This window comes from Pseudorca crassidens, chromosome 6 (assembly GCF_039906515.1).
Source record: "Pseudorca crassidens isolate mPseCra1 chromosome 6, mPseCra1.hap1, whole genome shotgun sequence".
In the NCBI taxonomy this organism is placed as follows: domain Eukaryota; kingdom Metazoa; phylum Chordata; class Mammalia; order Artiodactyla; family Delphinidae; genus Pseudorca; species Pseudorca crassidens.
Genome location: NC_090301.1, coordinates 78,560,257 through 78,580,043, shown reverse-complemented (window position 1 = coordinate 78,580,043; position 19,787 = coordinate 78,560,257). Strand labels below are relative to the sequence as shown.

At 37.7% G+C, this 19,787-nt stretch overlaps 1 protein-coding gene and 1 long non-coding RNA gene across 41 annotated transcripts in view; one reads left to right on the top strand and one right to left on the bottom strand.

Annotated features, from left to right (window-relative positions):
• The window catches only part of NEB (nebulin), a 225,507-nt gene that overhangs the window by 96,637 nt on the left and 109,083 nt on the right, over window positions 1-19,787 (bottom strand). For all 37 annotated transcript variants that reach the window (XM_067741962.1, XM_067741928.1, XM_067741963.1 and 34 more), the window contains exons 65-78: window positions 19,457-19,564; window positions 17,507-17,818; window positions 15,317-15,520; window positions 14,876-14,980; window positions 13,246-13,353; window positions 11,717-12,028; window positions 11,191-11,394; window positions 10,358-10,462; window positions 7,193-7,300; window positions 5,488-5,799; window positions 4,463-4,666; window positions 3,890-3,994; window positions 2,833-2,940; window positions 950-1,261 (exon numbers count right to left, since the gene is read on the bottom strand). In XM_067741962.1, coding sequence (XP_067598063.1) covers window positions 950-1,261; window positions 2,833-2,940; window positions 3,890-3,994; window positions 4,463-4,666; window positions 5,488-5,799; window positions 7,193-7,300; window positions 10,358-10,462; window positions 11,191-11,394; window positions 11,717-12,028; window positions 13,246-13,353; window positions 14,876-14,980; window positions 15,317-15,520; window positions 17,507-17,818; window positions 19,457-19,564 — 2,607 coding nt within the window. The remainder of the gene's footprint in view (window positions 1-949; window positions 1,262-2,832; window positions 2,941-3,889; window positions 3,995-4,462; window positions 4,667-5,487; window positions 5,800-7,192; window positions 7,301-10,357; window positions 10,463-11,190; window positions 11,395-11,716; window positions 12,029-13,245; window positions 13,354-14,875; window positions 14,981-15,316; window positions 15,521-17,506; window positions 17,819-19,456; window positions 19,565-19,787) is intronic.
• LOC137226655 (uncharacterized) overlaps window positions 1-19,787 on the top strand; it is a 169,694-nt gene that overhangs the window by 73,904 nt on the left and 76,003 nt on the right. The gene's annotated exons all lie outside the window — the stretch shown is intronic.

Genomic DNA, 19,787 nt, shown 5'->3' with positions numbered 1-19,787 from the left:
ACTACTCAGCCATAAAAAAGAATGAAATTTTGCCATTTGCAACAATAGGGATGGACTTGGAGGTATTATGCTAACTGAAATAAGACAGACAGGGAAAGACAAATACTGTATGATATTACTTACATGTGGAATCTAAAAAAACAATAAACTAGTGAATATAACAAAAAAGGAGACTCCCAGATACAGAGAACTAGTGGTTACCAGTGGGGAGAGGGAAGGGGGGAGGGGAAAGATAGGAGGAGGGGATTAAGAGGTACAAACGATTATGTATAAAATTAGCTACAAGGGTATATTGTACAATGCAGGGAATAAAGCCAATATTTTATAATAACTATACGTGGAGTATAACCTTTAAAAATTGTGAATCACTATATTGTGCACCTGTGACATAATATTGTACATCAACTACACTTCAATAAAAAAGTGTCACGTATTTAGTTTAATTTTTTTCTCCTGATAATCTAATTTTATTTATTTTTAATTTATTTTTAATTTTTTATTATTTTTTATTGAAGTATAGTTGATTTACAATATTGTGTTAGTTTCAGGTATACAGCAGTGATTCAGTTATATATAATTCAGTTATATATATATATATATTCTTTTTCAGATTCTTTTCCATTATAGGTTATTACAAGATATGAATATAGTTCCCTGTGCTATACAGTAGGTCCTTGCTGTTTATCTATTTTATGTACAGTAGTGTGTATCTGTTAGTTCCAAACTCCTAATTTATCCCTCCCCTTGCTTAGTATAATATTTTGATAACCATATTTCGATGTAATCGGTTTCTTTTGAAACCAGTGTGTGTGTGTATGTAATTTTATGCATCTCATGACGCTGTCCTGAGAAGTTATCCATAGGTTTCACCAGACTGGCAAAAGATTCCACAGCACAAAAGTTAGAACCCCTTCTTGAGACCTTGCTAAAGAATATTAAACCCACTTACATCACTCTGAAGGTCATAGGCCTTCCGAGCCTGAATGATGTCATTCTGATCAGGCAGACAGGTCCATTCATGAAGGGGTTTCTTGTAGTCTACGTCGCTTACAAGGATCTGGGACTTCTTGGCCAGCACCACTCCCAGCATGTCCACTGGGCTACTGAACTTGGTCTTCCACTTCTCAAAGTCCTTCTTGTACTGCCGGTCACTCTGGATCTTGGCCATGTGGATGAACCACATCATCTTGGTGTCATCCTTAACATTTTGGACCCCAATGTGGTGGCCAAGCTGTTTGCGGTAGCCTTCCTTGTACTTGTACTGAAAAAAGAATAGAGATATAAGTCTCATGATAAGGACATCTTATTTATATCACATTTCATAGTTTCATAGACACATTATTTCTTTTGATTTTCCCCACCACTAGTGTTAGGGAGAAAGTTTAATATTATCAACTCCATTTTATAAAATAGAAACCTGAAGCCTCCAGGAGTTAAGTGATTTGTTCAAGGTCACACCATAAGCAGGTAGCAGGGCTGAGACTAGAATGGAGAGCTTCTGACTCCTAATATTTTCCCCTTCCACTAAACTCTACTGCCTAGTTTACATTTGCTTAACAAGTAAAGATAAAACATCTTGTACAATTTAAAAGAGCATCTACTTAATTTAAAGACATGACTGTTTTTTCTAAAAATGTTTTGATATGATGAATATTTCCCTTGTAATCAGAATTTATAGTGAATTCCGTGGTCAAGGATACAGGCTACATTTAGAAAGTTTCACCAGGAAATACCTCCCTTATTTGCCTGTCAACGTCATTGAACTTTCAACCATGAGAGAGTAATACCTTGGGTTAACACTCTATCTACTTTTAAAATTCAAGAATAATACTTTATGGTCCATTTTACCATGAGATGGTCACAGTGTGGGCTTCTCTAGGTTAACAGCCAGAAAAAGTTTTTATAATGGAAGGAATGAAGCATATGTCTAAGGTCTGGGACACTTCCAGAAGAAGGAAAGTCTGGATTTGGGTCTTAAGGAGCCCTGGTACAGAATGAGGGTACTGGACACCCTCAGGAGATGTTTCTCATGACACAGGAAGGACTAGAGAGGAGAGGAAAGTGGGTGCTGAGTAAAAGCTTTGCTTACTTCTCAACTTGTTCTTGTGTCCAGTTATGGGCATCTTGGTAGGAGAACTTCACTAAAGGTCAACAAAGGATTAAACAAAACTCTAAAATGTATGCATAATTAACATCTTCCCTTAATGCCAGAGTAAACGGATAGAAGTAGTAGGAAAGAGTTCACATTTATGTTGGCTGATTTACATGTGCTACCAACGTCTTTAACAACAATGTTTTTTACAAACGTCTCGGTTATCAGCTGCTCAACTTCTGAGGCTCAAAAATATGAGCCCAGGGCTTCCCTGGTGGCGCAGTGGTTGAGAGTCCGCCTGCCGATGCAGGGGACACGGGTTTGTGCCCCGGTCCGGGAGGATCCCACATGCCGCAGAGCAGCTGGGCCCGTGAGCCATGGCCGCTGAGCCTGCGTCCGGAGCCTGTGCTCCGCAACGGGAGAGGCCACAACAGTGAGAGGCCCACGTACCGCAAAAAAAAAAAATTAAAAAAAAAATAAAAAAATAAAATATGAGCCCATTTTTAGTGTTCATAAGACACTTATTTTTAAAGAACATAACTCCATCTTTGACAGATTAGCAGGTATACTGGATATAGTATCTTTTGTTTTCTTTGTTTTCACTTGCCACTTTGTACATGGGGGAGTCGTTAAAGGAAATTGAGACTTGCAGGCTAAATTTCTGGCAAGAAAAGCTGTAAAAGCTGCCATTTGTTAACATCTTTGAGTAAGAAATGCCTCTTCCAAAAACATCAACTTACATCACTAGCAATATTTCTTGATGCCTTGGCTGCTTGGATTGGAATGGCATCCACGCGCAAGTCATAGCCTTCCTTCTTTGACTCTTCCAAAGCAAGTTTATAAAGTTTCTGCAGAAAAAAGAATTGATCAATTGTTACTCCTTTCATAAAAAATGAAACTATTTATTACTAAGCTTTCTCTGTCCTCATTTAAACTACACAGAATTAAGTATTAGTATGAGTTTGTAGAAAACTTTCATAGGTGCTCAAGGATTTTAAGGCACATGGTTTAAACTTTGATGTTTTATTGATTAGTAGATCTAAAAAGTTTTTTGGGGAAATCAGCATCAGGTTGCTAAAATTTTGTTTTGCCAAGCAAACAAAACTGTAAAAAACAAAAACCCAGCTATTTATTGTTATGATCTTAATATAAAAGGAAGGCCATTTTCATGCCAAAGAAGGAGAAGGAATAAATACAGTATTTTTAAATTGAATATATTTGGATTTGTGAACAACTCAATGCGTTGTCCTTATTTTCTCCCATTCTACCATGGATTATCATCACAGACCTTGATTGATCTGTGTAGACTAGGGTTTCAGAATCTTCACTCTGATGAAAATGTTGGTCCTGAAGGAGATGGCTAGGAAAATGCTTGCAAATAACATTAAATGGTAACCAGAACACAATGAAGTGGCAAAAGAATACACAGTACGGTAACTCACTGTTTTAACCTAGTGACTGCCTGCTAAATAGTTGAATAAAATAATGACTTGATAACCACACTGACCTGTAGGGGAAGGCTTTAAGAGTATATTCCCTATTGGGATACTTCCCCAAAATCATTTCATTCTCTGGTATCATCTTCATAAAAGGCTAGTCTACTTTGTGGACCTACCACAGAGACCAAAATTGAATCAAGGGAAAACTATCTCTTGAATCAAGGGAGAACTATCTCTTTTATTGACAGTGTTGTTCTGGAGAATGTACAATAAATTAGTCAAAAGGTTTCACTAAGGATATTATTACAATAGTTCATTTTTGCCTTTCTCTTCATGGTATGATCAGTAGTTTACTCACATTACTGTAGTTTATTCGGTTGAGTTTGGCTAGCATGATTTCTGGTGTATCAGGCATGACATGGATTGTTTTCTTGTCATTGTCCCAGGCTTCAGTATATAAGTGCTATGAAAAAAAAATGAGAAAAATTATTTTGGAGTTCACAGACAGTTTTTCTTTTGATTATGTGCCAGTCACCTCTCTTCTGTACAAAGTAGAAATAAAATTACTAAAGTTGCATAAATTCCTACCTTTCATGTAGATAAATTACTATTTCCAAGAGTATTTAGCTCACTTTTTCATTGACTCAGAGTTTTTACTGTTTCTTATTAAAATTTTTTAACAGTTCTGAAAAGTATAATTGAGTTGCAGAATTTAATATCTATAATTGTGAAATAATTACAGCATATGGTATTTTTAACATCAGTTTACTATTCTGAAGTATTACTAAGTAACTATGGTGTTATAATGGGAAAATCATTTTAAAAGGTATTGTAAATCCTATAGGAATCTTTAAAATGTAGTAACATGTCAGAATTTTTACTTCATTCTATGGTAAATTCCCATACCCAATGGTGAGGAGTGAAGACTCACCTTACTCATGTTTATAGCGTTGTTCTTGGCCAGCACCTGCTCCAGGGAGTCAGTTATGCTGGTAAATTTCAGTGTATCTGGACGCTGGCGGTAGATGTTATCACTCAGTATCTCTCCAGCCCTCTTGGCTTTAACTATTTCCACAGAGCCAATTGGAACCCAGCCAATGCCTTTCATCCATTCAAGGTCTGACTTATACAAATTCTTCAAATCAACCAACAAGAAACACTTTTATTAATTAATTGTTCAGATTCACAGTCACAAAATGGATCATACTAGAGAAACACAAAAGCACTGATGAACAGGTAAAGCTGCCATCACAATCACTCATTCAGAAGCATTATTGAATCCTGAGTACATTTTTTTCCTAAGCATTTTTTGGCACAGAGGATTGTACTAGGAATGATGAAAGATCTTTTTTGAAAAGTAAAAACACAGTCCTGCCCTTGAGGGTATTACAAGACTTTTTACACAAGAGCAGAGTTTCTTTAGCTTTGGAAAATGTGTTCTAATAGCTCCCCAAAAGACTGCATACTTAGACCAATGCTGTGTAAGTGTTGCAGTCACAAAAACTTTTGCCTTTTTTTTTTTTAAAGGGAAAGGAGGTGAAATTCAACTATAGTTGTGAGTTTCAACACATAGTAATGTTAAGTTTTACAAATCACGCTCTTGATTTGCATTTTTAATTGAGATATAATTGACATATACTAGTTTCAGGTGTACAATATCATGATTCAGTATGTGTGTATATGGCGAAATGATCACCATACCTACACTTTTTTTTTCTTATGATGGGAGATTTTAAAAAAACTCTTGCCTTTATTTTCATCTTCAAAATCACAAAATATGAAGTGTGTAATGTGGTGTTCTAGAGATAATAATATGAGATATATCCTAATTATTTTATTTTACTCTCAATAGGGCATGCTAACTGTATTATTATTATTGCACTAGTATTATTGTTGCTGTTGTTATTATTATTATTGTTAACACTAGTATGCAGAAGCAGCATTGGGGGTACTCACATCACTCTGGAGGTCATAAGCTTTCCGAGCATGGATGACATCATTCTGGTCGGGCAGGCAGGTCCACTCATGCAGAGGATGTTTATAGTCCACATCACTGACCAAGGTCTGACATTTCTTGGCCAAAACGATACCAAGCGTGTCCACTGGGCTGCTGAACCTGGTCTTATATTTTTCAAAATCTTTCTTGTACTCACGGTCACTCTGCATTTTGGCAATGTGGAGGGACCACATCATCTTGGGGTCATCATGTATCATCCGGGCACCAATATGGTGACCCAACTGCTTACGATAAGTTTCTTTGTATTTGTACTGAAAGAAAAGAACCCAGTAAATGAGGAGGAAGTGGCAAGGGCTGGTCCCAGTTGCTCTCTCTGTGGTGATGCTTTTCTATGAAATCCTCAAGACATCAGGGGAATTTCATCAAACATGATGCTGTGATGCTACACACTGGGGCATGCTTTCACCCAAAAAAGAAGATACGGTGCTCATTTCCACACCTCTATAGAGAATAACTCCACATTGATTCCTTTATATTATGCTAGAAAATTAGGTGTTTTAATCACAAAAAAAGTGATTAAAAAGTGAACACTGGGCTTCCCTGGTGGCGCAGTGGTTGAGAGTCCGCCTGCTGATGCAGGGGACACGGGTTCGTGCCCTGGTCCGGGAGGATCCCACATGCTGCGGAGTGGCTGGGCCCGTGGGCCATGGCCTCTGGGCCTGCGCGTCCGGAGCCTGTGCTCCGCGGCGGGAGAGTCCGCGACAGTGAGAGGCCCGCGTACCGCAAAAAAAACCAAAACCAAAAACGAAAACAAAAAGTGAACACTGAATGAGCTCAATTACAGTGACAAGCAGTTTCTCAGAAGTTGGTCATGTGAGTGGACCCAAGTGAGAACATATTGGAGGGAATTGTTTACATGGCTCATTAATTTTCTTTTTTTTAAGGCATTCTGAGAAATAATTTGTCCTCTGCACAAATAAACTGGAAGGAGTAGTTTTAAAATGGATAATTTTTGTTGATAATGAGCATAGCGTTTCAGTTTTGCAAGATGAAAAAGTTCTGGATGTCTGTTGTACAATAGCATAAATATACTTAATTATACTAGACTATATACTGAAAATGGTAAAGACAGTGAATTTTGTTATGTATTTTTATTATGATTTAAAAGAAAAACCTATCAAAATGGACAATTTTGCTACTCTTAATATTTACTCTTAATATTTAAGTTGTCCAGGAACCTGATGTATTAATTTTTAGGGTAAAGGAATGTTGATTTTTGTGGGCCCCATAGCAGAGACGTTTAACTTTTTTGCTATCCTATGTCCTTCCTCAAGTCATGGGGAACTCAATTAAGCTTGCTTCTTTATTGGCATCTTTGCCTTGAGTGTAGCCTGAGGAGAGCTCATGAGGTTTCATGAGTAGCTCAACATATGTCCATTTAACTTTGACCAAGGCACTCAGTCTTACTAAGCAAAGACCAAAAGATGAGCAACAAAGGAACCATATCCCAGTGTGCCTCTATGAAACTTGTAATCTTGGGCAGGTTACCTACTGTCTCAAAGCCTCAATTTATCTGCCTGTGCAATGAAGGCAGTTAAGATGGATGATGACTACAGAGACTTCCAGCTGTGTCCCAAGAGTGTGATTCCCTATGCAGGTGGCTGGCCTGTTGGTAACAAACGTAAGGATGTGATCAACTCTTACATCACTGGCAATATCCCGGGAGGCCTTGGCAGCTATGATGGGAATGGCGTCACTTCTTAAGTCACAGCCTTCTTTCTTGGCTTCTTCCATGGCCTGGCGATAGAGGTTCTGAAGGAAGAAGTAGTAGCTTTTAGATACAGTGCTCACTTTCACGCTAAAAATGTATTTCTGTCAAAGGAAGACTACTTTTGGATGCAGAACACTAGTATGTTTAGCCTTAAATAAATTTAAAAAAAAAGTCTCTTTCTTCCTTTTACTTCCTACATATACAAGCTATTTATTTAACTTGAAATTTTACTTTCAGCAGGTCTAACACAACTTTTCCTTGGATAAATCCTTCTAGATTTTACACATTAAGTCATTAACTCTGAAATGTGCTTGGATGGCTCAGCACTTATTCTTTTCATGAAATAACCAAGAAATGACTTTATTTAACTGCAAATTTGAATTAGGACCAATTTTACTAGCAGAGAATATGATTATATAACAACAACACTACCATCATGAGCATGTACCTGTATTCAAACAGTGCTAAACGGAGGATAATCCATTGTTTCTGAACATCTTTGTTAATATTGATTTGCTCTCTATTCATTTTGTCGATTGCCAGAAATTGCTAGCAGACAGAGGGATAGCAGATACCAGATATTTATGAGACAAAAGGACAAAATTGATGAAATTATAATAATTTCTTTATGAATTGGGACATACCCACTGTTCAGTTTCTGTGGCAGGACAGATGCACACAGAAGGTGGAACACAGGTATTCCATGGGAACACAGCTTGAAAACCATGGCATTAAACAAATCATCTATACCAGTAGTATTCAGTCTTTTTTGCTTGTGAACCATTACAAGAATTTAGTGCTTTGTTATTAATAATTTTTAAATGAATTTAGAGTCTGAGAAGGATGTCCTTAAATGTTTTTAATGTAGATTATTAACGTGTGACAATTCACATTTTTTTCATGTTGAGATTTTACAAGGTAAAGCTAAAGTAAATAAGAATAAATTTAATGTATTTGAGATAAAGTCCCAAGGGCATTTGTTCTTCTTAAAAATTTCTAGGGACTTCCCTGGCGGTTCAGTGGTTAAGAATCCGCCTGCCGATGCAGGGGACACAGGTTTGAGCCCTGGTCCAGGAAGATCCCACATGCTGCGGAGCAAATAAGCCCTGTGTGCCACAACTACTGAGCCTATGCTCTAGAGCCTGCGAGCCACAACTACTGAGTCCATGTGCCACAACTACGGAAGCCCTCATGCCTAGAGCCTGTGCTCTGCAACAAGAGAAGCCACTGCAATAAGAAGCCCTCACGCTGCAACAAAGAATAGCCCCTGCTCACTGCAACTAGAGAAAGCCTGAGCACAGCAATGAAGACCCAATGCAGCCACAAATAAATTAATTAATTTAAAAAAATTTTCTAGAAATATTCATTTTATAACTAGAGTCAAATACTCTTATACTTTATATTTTTCCTTTGAAGAATAAATTCTCAAGTTTATCCTTATGTATAAGTGGGAAAAAATGTGCTTGAATCATCTTCCGGCTTCAGGCCAAACAAAATTTTTTCATTCTTTCAACATTAGAAAAAGATGCACGGCTTCAAAGAAAACACTTTTATTATCATCAAGGCTACGTTTTAAAGAATGTTTGGTACGTTATTTATCCAAGAGAACTAGAATAGGTAGATGAGAGTTTAAGAGAAAAAAAATAAGATATAGTTACTTTGTTTTGTTAAACTTTACTGAGCTAAGTACGGAATGAAGGTACCATTCGTAACGGGTTGAGAAGAAATTCAGGTGGGCCGTTTTGAAATCTAATCTTCAGGAGACAGTCTTTAGGGAATTAACATAATCATGCAATTTTAAAGAAATAAATCCAGATGAAAATTTTAGAAATTAAAAAAATAGCCCAATTTCCTCTCAGCAGTCTGAAAAGAAAATACCCTACCTCATCTGACCTAATTTTATCAAAAGGGAGAGGCTTAAAAGCATTATCCCTTTGGGATAGAAACTAACTTCATCTGCCTGGGGTGAAGCAGAATGTCTGGGAAAAGATAGTCCAACAGAGAAGCCCTGTGGCCAAGAGAAAAATCGTTCATTCAAAAATGACTGCAGCCAAGGTCAATCAAATCCTCGTGATCAGGCTTGTCCTTGGGTCTGTTTTATAACGCTAGACAAAAGGAAATTGTCTCCTCTTCATTTCACTTGTCATGCCTCTTCTTTAGGGCTACATTATGATAGGCAAAAGTAATTAATGGGTAAAATAATAATATGGTCAAGTCTTGAAAATGAGTATTTAAAATTTCCAATGTTCTCAAACTAAAGGGAAGTCTGCCTTTTTTTTGTTTAATGAAGACACAAAACAACATGTAAGAAATCAATATTCATCTTGAATGAACCAGATAAGTCTTGACTTTGGCAAGAACAATTGGGCAAGAAGCTTTTTCTGCGGCAGTACTTCTATTCTGCAAAGATTTGTGATGGCAAGTTTAGTGGGGCTGGAGATAGTATGTAAAAAAAAAATGTTTTTTTAATTGTCCTCAGGCAATTTTGAGATGGATGAATTTAAGAATTTTTATTTCTGTTCTTGTAAATAAACTGAAGTTATTTTGAGCATATTAAATAAATCTAATCTTCACGGTGACTTGAGCGTAAAGGGAAGAAATTAAAGTTTATTAAGCAGCTACTGTATGCCAGGCTCTACACTGGGCATATTATATACACTACCCCATTGAGCCACCACAAAAATTCTTCGATAGACATTTTTATCCATTTTACAGATGAGGTAACTAAAGAAAAACTCATAGAACAAATTTTGAAGTAAGTACTAATCTGATAAATAGCAATAATTATTTTTTAATTAAAATTACAATATGATTCTATCATTAATAGTTGACTTTGAGAGTTTCACCCCGCTCCTGACATGGAGATATTTTTGTATTTATCCATTTCCCTATGTATTTTTTTAATTGAAGTATAGTTGATTTACAATGTTGTGTTAATTTTTTCTGTAACTATTCTTGAATATAATGATACATATATTCAGGGTAGGTTATGGCAAAAATAAATAAATAATTGGTCAACATGAGAATTAAATCCATAATTCTGACCTTTCTACTACATCAGCAAAATAACGTGGCCAGGTCAAAACAAATGGTCTTACCCCACTATAATTTATTTTATTTTGTCTCGCCAACATAATTTCAGGTGTATCAGGCATCATGTGGATTTGGGTCTTGTCTTTGTCCCAGGCTTCTGTGTATAAGCGCTGTGAAGGATAAAAAGGTTAATGAATTAGAAAAACAATGTTTGCTGTAAACAGAGGTTTCCAACTTAGAGAACATGACAAAGTTGAAAGCCAGCCTTCTGACTATCTGGGCTGTCTGCTGTATATCAACATTCTTCAATCTCTTTGATGTTACAAGATATTATTGTCACTAAATATAAGTGTAGACTAAGATATGAAAAGAAAATGTGTGTGTGTTTCATTACAAGATGACCTCCACTCCAATTAAATTAAAAGCAAGTATTTTCCAAGCATGTATACACGTCCATATGTACTGAGGCTGTATCAACAAATTCTTCCCATGATTTCGTCTGTTTGTCTGTTTATTAACTGCAAATTTACCTGGATATGCCATCTCTAGATTTCTTTTTGATAAAGGTTATGAAGATTTGCACCTGACTTGTTTGTTCTATACTTACTTAGATAAGTACCCAACGAGAAAGGAACCTTGATACCAAACATGTATAACTGTTATAGACTTAAAACAATTTAAACACCAAACAGCTGTCCTACTCCTAACTCTATTTCACAAGAGATGTCAAAGCAGAAATTCCCACATATACTTGGGGAATCCCAATACAGAACTCAATCAAATCACCATACACAGGATGGCAACTAGATAAAACAAACAAAAGGACTAACTTAATTAGTAACAGATATTCTCAAGGACATACAGCCCTGTTTTATTTTCCCCCACATTGGGGGCTCACCTTGTTCATGTTGATGGCATTGTTCTTGGCCAGCACCTGTTCCAGAGAATCAGCCACACTGGTAAACTTCAGCTTGTCTGGACTCTGGCGGTAGATGTTGTCACTCAGTATCTCTGCAGCTCTCTTGCACTTGACCACATCCACAGACCCAATGGGGACCCAGCCAATGCCTCTCATCCACTGGAGATCTGATTTATAAATGTTCTGGTGAGACCAAACACAAAAGCAAGAATTACTGAAGCTGTTAGGACTCCTGATTTCAAAAATGAATGAAAAGGACTGGAAAAAGTGGATAGGCAAACTTCATGTCTATGTCTTTTAAAATATGAAGCCCAATTGGATATAGTTCATGGTATTATGTTCTCTCTAAAAGAAAAGTAAGGCACAGTAAATTAAAGGTGGAGAGGAAAAAACGTTATTTTTTTCCTGAGGGCTTTACCTAATCCTAGGCCATTATCTGCATATTACTATGTATTATCGTCATGAGCATGGTCAACAGTGGTGTTTAAGGAGTCTCAGTACTCACGTCGCTCTGGAGGTCATAGGCCTGCCGAGCGTGCATGACGTCGTTCTGGTCGGGCAGGCAGGTCCACTGGTGCAGGTAGTTCTTGTAGTCCGCGTCACTGACCAAGGTCTGGCACTTCTTGGCCTGCACCACCCCCAGCATGTCCACTGGGCTGCTGAACTTGGTCTTCCACTTCTCAAAGTCCTTCTTGTATTCCCGGTCACTCTGGATCTTGGCCACATGCATGGACCACATCATCTTCGGGTCATCTTTGATGTCCCGGGCTCCAATGTGGTGGCCAAGCTGCTTGCGGTAACCATCTTTGTATTTATACTGAAATAACAGTAGTCATTTTAAAAATAAAAATGAATGAAAAGGGCTAAAAGTCTTATTAATATAAAACTTCATTATTTTAAAATTGGTAATTCTTGCAGAGAAATAAATCATCTGAATATCAACTTATCTCCTCATCCTAAACTCTGATGAGACTTCACAGCAATACTCTAAAGGGGAGCAGGCCAAACTTCATAGTTCTATGCTTTGCAGACACTAAGTCTCTGGAAATAAAGGCAGCAGCACTTTTCAGAAAATCAGTTGGAGTTGTAAACTGCCGTTTTTTTAATCTTTTTGGGGCCAGTGAAATCATTAACCCAGAAGTTTTACACATGATTTTTAGAACAACTCCTGAGTTCAGAGGAAACTTTTCACTCCCCTGCCCATCCCGCCTCTCCCAAATCTGGCTCTGCTAACTTTCACAGGACTCCTGAAATAGACCGGCTTGCATTTCCATCCTGTATATCGGCTCTACTGGACACCAAATTTGGGTGAGGTCTGTTGGGATTCCGTGAGGAGAAAAAACGGATTATATAACTACAAGAAAGTGTTTTGTTGTTGGCGATGGTAAGAGCTGACTCTGGATTAGCTTCTCTCCACTTCAGGCAACAAAATTACACAAATTCTACCATATATTTACTGAAGTCTGAATTCTCTACCAAAGGAACTTCTTTCGGAGACAGCGGAAAGAGAAATCAGGCTATATTGTTGGTTTTGGTTGTTATAAAACTTTTTTTTCTTTTTTCATTTAAAAAGAACTCAAAGGAAGCACTTAAGTCAATTTTTCAAAGAAAGAGTTGGCAAGAATCCAGAGCAGGTTTGGGGAAGGGTGAATTTTCCTGAACCTGGCTGTACCAGATCTTTTTCTTATGCTGAACCAATACACGTACCCAAGCTTTTCCCCCAACTCTTCTGTCATTTTCTTATTTCTATGTGCTCAAAATATGCAGATGAATGCCTTATAGTTACAGATATAAACAAATGTAGATTCAAATTCCATTTTTTAACTGAAGTTTAGGATACCCCCTCTGCATATGGGACCTGAATATTAAAATCTTTTGGAGTTAAATTATTAAAGCTCTTTTGAAATGAAAAATATTTCATTTAAAGCACAGTAAATGTGCTTTAACTGGCACCAGGATGTATCTTGCTGTTGTAATACTGATTCTGCCCCACCCCCATCCAGCCATGTACATATGTGGAGTGTTGGTACTCACATCACTGATGATGTCCCTGGAGGCCTTGGCTGCCACGATCGGGATGGCATCGCTTCGCAAGTCATAGCCTTTCTTCTTTGCTTCTTCATTGGCGAGTTTATACAGAGCCTACAGAAGCAAAGTCAGACTTAAAGCAAAGTTTTGATAGCAACAATTTGGAGTCTAACAGGTGACATATCACAAAATTTAAAAAAGGATAGGTTCCAGAAACAATCTAACTTTCTAGCAATATTGGGAAGTAAATAAATTATATTTTACCAAAAAAACTATGTAGCATTAGAAACAAATGAAATATATCAATGAGCATTAACATAAATTGATAATCTATTATTTATATCATTATAGATTAATATATATAATATGTAGATTATATGATACATTATGCATATCAACATAATATAATATTAATGTTAATATAATCTATGTTAATGTTAATGTAATATAGATTGATAGGCAAAGCATCTATACGTATTTCTAAATGAAAAACTTGCAGAACAATGTGTTTAATATTATTCATTTGTATATAAAATATATATTTATATACTTTTACCTAGTTCTTTATCACTTAAACATTTTTGAAAATCATGTAATATCTTATGATGTTTAAAAAAACAAATGAGAAAAAAATTAAAGTACAATTTAAAACATAGTTAACTTGACTATAATCACAACTTTATGATTCTAATTTTTGGCTGGATCATATTAGTAAAACATTCACCTATAAAACTGCATTTTACTTAAAAAAAATAGTAATCAGTATTGTTAATGGAGAGCACTTTTTCCCCATGCCTGAGGTTCTCTTTCTATAAAAGGAGCTCGATTATTTCATCTCTGCCCCTTTACTCTCTTTACCCTGGAGAGGTGCAGTGATTTCCTGATGTATCTAATTGGTAGGGTTGGGATAGCAGGGCATGCCCAGCTCAGCTCTGACCTCCTCCCTCTAGGAACATGCCCAGTGCCCTCCTCTGCTTCTCTGTACGAAGCAGGACTCTCCCCTGAGGGAGGTAGAGCTGATTGTCCTGCTCCAGTGTGGCCTGTGCCTGGATGGGGAACCTAATTCTGGGGTTCACTTAGCAGGTTTGTTTGGCTCTCATACAAATGTGTACTTGAACCTAACTTTAGTAGTAAGAGATGTGAGATTTTGACTTCTAGTTCCACTCCTTTGTTTTACTTCTCAATTTTATTCAGGATCCAGGTGGGAAAGAGGTGCATATTATTAGAGGTCCCCTTGGTAGGGTTGCCAGATTTAGCAAATAAAAAGATAGCATGCCCAGCTGAACTTGAATTTCAGATAAATAACAAATAATGGTTTCATATAAATAATGAGCTAGTATTATATCTGGTTATCCTACGCCTTGGAAATGCCAAAAATACTCCTCAGTTCCACTGACCCACACTGGTAAAGACCATAAATGGAAAAGATAATGTGACTTCAGTTTGCCCCTGGAATCCTATAGCGTATGATATTCAACCCACAGATGAAAGGTTGGATGGCCTGAGTGTTCATATCGCAGAGCTGCACGTACCATGATAGCTGAGGTCCGAGAATATCCACAAAAGTGTAGAAGACAAACAATAACAACAACAATAACAACAAAACAAGCGTGGTCCCCCAGGATTTTGCCCCTACCGCACTGTAGTTGAGCTTGTTCTGCCTCGCCAACGTGATCTCCGGGGTATCAGGCATTATATGAACTTGAGTCTTGTCTTTGTCCCAGGCCTCTGTGTATAAGTGCTATCAAAGAATATGTTGATAGAAAACCATTTGAAAAAAAAAAGAAAACCATTTGAAATAGGAATTACAAAAAGCCAATTAAAGCAGGAATGTTACTGATCTAATTAGGAAAATTAACCACACTAGGATTTAAGGTATTCAGCTGGAGGTTTGTCTTAATGATAGTTACCAGGGTTACAACTAGGGATAATAGAAAGTACTTAGAGGATTTCAAGTACATCATTTAGGAGGTAAACGTGACCCCACACCTGCATGGATAATTTTAACTCCACTAGTCACTAAAGTCTAAAAACCTCTTTTGGCATCTTGAAGAAGCTTGAGGCAGCTGGGGCTCACCTTGTTCATGTTGATGGCATTGTTCTTGGCCAGCACCTGTTCCAGAGAATCAGCCACACTGGTAAACTTCAGCTTGTCTGGACTCTGGCGGTAGATGTTGTCACTCAGTATCTCTGCAGCTCTCTTGCATTTGACCACATCCACAGACCCAATGGGGACCCAGCCAATGCCCCTCAACCACTGGAGATCAGACTTGTAAACGTTCTGTGAGGAGGAAAAAGGCAGGAACTCTTCAGTAAGACTGAAAGATTTAGGGTCAACGTGCAAATAGAATCGATAGTAAAGTTACAATTCTGGTTGTTGCTCTTGTTGGTTTCGTAGAAAACTGGCTCCCTGTGTTAGGCAGACTAACAGAGGAAGTATGTTCAAAAACGAGCCAAAAATGTAACCAAAAAATGATAGAATATTTCAGGTTGTTAGGACAGGAGGAATCCAAATGAATATCTTCTGTCAGCCAGTTCAGTGGATGTTCACTGCTCATGTACACAGGAAAAGAATGCCAACCCAAAGTGAGAGAAACCACACATATGTCGACCTACAGGCTGTCAGTAAATAAATATTAGGTCCAGTCAAATGAAACACTCTGCAGCCATTAAAAGCCACATTTTAAAGAATATCAATGATTGGTAGAAATGTCATTAATGTAACAATAACGAAAAAATAGCACATAAAACAATCTGTATATAAATTACATGAGCAGGAGTGGGCTTTTTCAGTGGTTGGATTATGTTGGATTCTTACTGCTTTCTGTGTATTTTTTCTTCTATTTCAAAATATCTGTAAAGCTCTTGGTTTCACAACAAAAAAGAGAAGTTAAAATATAATAATGACATAGAACCTCTGAAGCCCTGAGGCAGACCTTTGACTACTTCAACACTGTCCAAGATTCAGGACAATAAATGACCATCTTTATTGGTCCAGAACCCGTCTCTTCCCCACCAAATCCTCAGGCTGCGAAGCACAAACTCCTTTCCAGAATTGTCTTTCCATATCTTTATTTAACACTTTAAGTCATTTTTTCTGCTAAAGACTTTTGTGTACTTATTAGGCATTCATAACTACTTCACAACGGTGGCATTGGACCTTTGCCCAGATCATTTGAAGGATTTTACCTGTAACGGCAGTTAAGTACAGCATACAGACAGCTATTTTACTGTCTAGACTAAAAGCCTATTGGAACCGCCTTATGCTGACTAGTTATTGCCCCTTAAATAACAACAGCAAGAATGAAAACAATAACATTTAACACCTCTGGAGTGCTTCTTAACTTTCGAATGCTTCCCACATTATTAAGACCGTGTCACCGTGAGAAGGAGGTGATCTCAAAAAGGCACTTGACAAATAGACAGAGGCAAGCAGTCTGTCAATGCTGTCATTCTATGGGTGACATTAACCGTTTTTAACTACCTTTCAGATGCAGGCAAAGCCTTTCTTTGCAAAACACAGGGTTCTGCATGTTGTGGAAAGCTACAGAACAAATGTGGGAGTTTCCACAGGTAGGCTGTACAATTTCTAGGAACAGCCATTTAATGTATAATTATGGTTAATTCATGTTATTCTCCAAAGTCCTCTAATGCTTAATAATTCCTTTAAATGTCTATAAAATATATGCTGCAGGAAATGTGCTTGTCACACCCAGATTTGAGATGCTGCCTCTGTTTCTAATAGGTACCGGTTCTGTCATTACCACATGACCTCTCCACAAAGAGAGCTGTGCTGAGAGGCCAAAGTGTCAATGGAATGACCCAACAGCTTCCAGACACAGTGACTTCTTTTATTTCGTAAGAGTAACGATTAGTGTTGTAGCAGTATTCTGCTAATGATAACCTCATTTGTTTTGCAAGGAAGCTAAAAATAAATTTCTGAGTAATTTTTAAAAATAAAAATGTGTTCTTTCTTTCCCCCTTAAAAGAATAAAATAAAACGTCTTCCTGTGTTGGACCCTGAACTCTAACACTGCTTAATTCCAGTCTTATTTTTATAAGGCCAGGTCCAGTTGGTAAACTTCACTTCCTTATAAAGCCTAGTAATGTATTCACAGTAAAGCAATAAAACTATACTCTGATTCAAATCTCATTCGATGACCAAGAAATCCTAGCTTGAGTAGGCCAGTGGATTGTTTACAAAGGATAACGTTCATATGCTTCAAGTTATTTCCGCACACAGCCCTGTTACGGACGTGGTACTCACATCGCTCTGGAGGTCATAGGCCTGCCGAGCGTGCATGACGTCGTTCTGGTCGGGCAGGCAGGTCCACTGGTGCAGGTAGTTCTTGTAGTCCGCGTCACTGACCAAGGTCTGGCACTTCTTGGCCTGCACCACCCCCAGCATGTCCACTGGGCTGCTGAACTTGGTCTTCCACTTCTCAAAGTCCTTCTTGTACTCCCTGTCACTCTGGATCTTGGCCACATGCATGGACCACATCATCTTCGGGTCATCTTTGATGTCCCGGGCTCCAATGTGATGGCCAAGCTGCTTGCGGTAACCAACTTTGTATTTGTACTGAGATGAAAATGCGCAAATTAGATTTTTATTTTAAGCTCGTAGAGGTCACAAGCCTGTACAAAATCATCTTGCTTATATCGCTGTTGTACGTTGACTTTTGCTAATAAGCACTAACTCAAGGCAATATCCTACCTTTCCCCTAGAAGCTTATAGAGGTAATAAAATAGATGGAATTCATATAACTGTAGTGTATACCCCAAATCACCTATGGCCTGGTAACAAGGAATAGTTCCGGGGGCAGCAAATGCACACAGTGGAGAGGCCATGTGGACCAAGGGACTTGGAGAAATGGGTTAGGCACTAAAAGTACATCAGAAAAGAGATGCACTTGGTGACAAGATGTGTTTAATAAGTAGTAAAATGAGTGTCTGGCTCCTTTGAGGATGAAGTCAAGGTCAAGGACTACTTGCAGTAGCAACAGAAGAGAATTTCCTGTTTCATAATGGATTCAGGCATTCAGTGGTGGTGGCAAATTGGGGCATCATTTTGGAAACTGGTTATACTAGGGAAGCTGACCTAGCAGCCCAGTTGCTTAGAGCATGCTCCTAATAAAGTCATGGGTTCTCATCTCTCATGGACCAACAGTGTTGTTATTATTCCATGTCCAAAACGTTGTCCTGGAATCCGAGCCAATTATCCAAAATACATGCTTCTAGTCTCAAAGATAACTGAGTGAGAAAGTATAAACGAGTCAGCAGAGGCAATATAGTACAGTGGGAAGGAATGAGGTTGCTTGGAGTTTCAACTCCATCACCTACTAAGAGTTTGATTTTAGACAAGTTGCTTAAGCAACCCATAAAACAGGGATAATCACAATCTTACATCCTAGGGTAATTATGAAAAATAAGTGACATAATGCATATAACATTCTTAGCACAGATTTCTCAACACTTCTTGGTTATTATTATTTTGTTATATATTATTATTGGCATATATCCATTTGTAGGAAAGGTACAACATACGTAAACTAAAGTGAGTCACTAATATGATCTTCCAAAATAAAGGGCAGCATATTACCATATTCCCAAATAGTGGGTCTTCATTTTTAGAGCAGTGGTCTGTTCCTCAAGAATTCCCTGAGGTACCAGGAAGGGATGATGGCTTTATTCTGGGAGTCACAAGCCACAAGCCAGGAGCTAGTGTTAAGGGTGCAAGTTTGGGCTAGTCTGGCACTGATCAACTGCCTTCTTTTCATGATTTTACAAGGGTGAGTTGTAATGGCAAGTGTCATATGCATTTTTTGAATATTGTATATTAAAATGCTATATAAAGCTAGGCCCTGATTCTCACTGGGAGAACTTAAGTTTATGAGTCACACTTTCTATAAGCACTGTGACAATTTTTATATAAGCATCTCCAAGCCTGCAGCTACACTCTAACAAATTCCACATGAATGGATCTTTCTCTGTTCTTGGTGGATCCGCTTTCACTGAAGATACTGTGACTTAGTGGCTATAAAACTTTTCTGTAAACATCAAATTTTTCATTTCCCTCAAAACTAGGTTTTTGAAAAACCCTACACAAATACATCAGGATATACTTCCAAAGGGCCAGGAAAGTTCTTTTAGAAGATTTAATTCAGTGAAAATGTCACTTCAGACTGACCACATACTAGAAGTAAAACTGACAACTCACATCACTGATGATGTCCCTGGAGGCCTTGGCTGCCACAATCGGTATGGCATCACTTCGCAAGTCGTAGCCTTTCTTCTTTGCTTCTTCGTTGGCGAGTTTATACAGACTCTAAATTTGGGCAAAAAACAAAATCAGTTACATGTTGACATTCATATCCAAAAATGACAGACGACTAAAATAATTCACCAAGTTCTACACGGGTAGGTGCCTGTAATAATGTCACTTTTGAGAGTTCTAAGCTTTCTGCGGTTTTGGCTGAAGTTGAGACTTAAACATGATACCTATATGGAATATGGCACCTTTGTTTTTTTTATTTTAAAACTTATGTTAC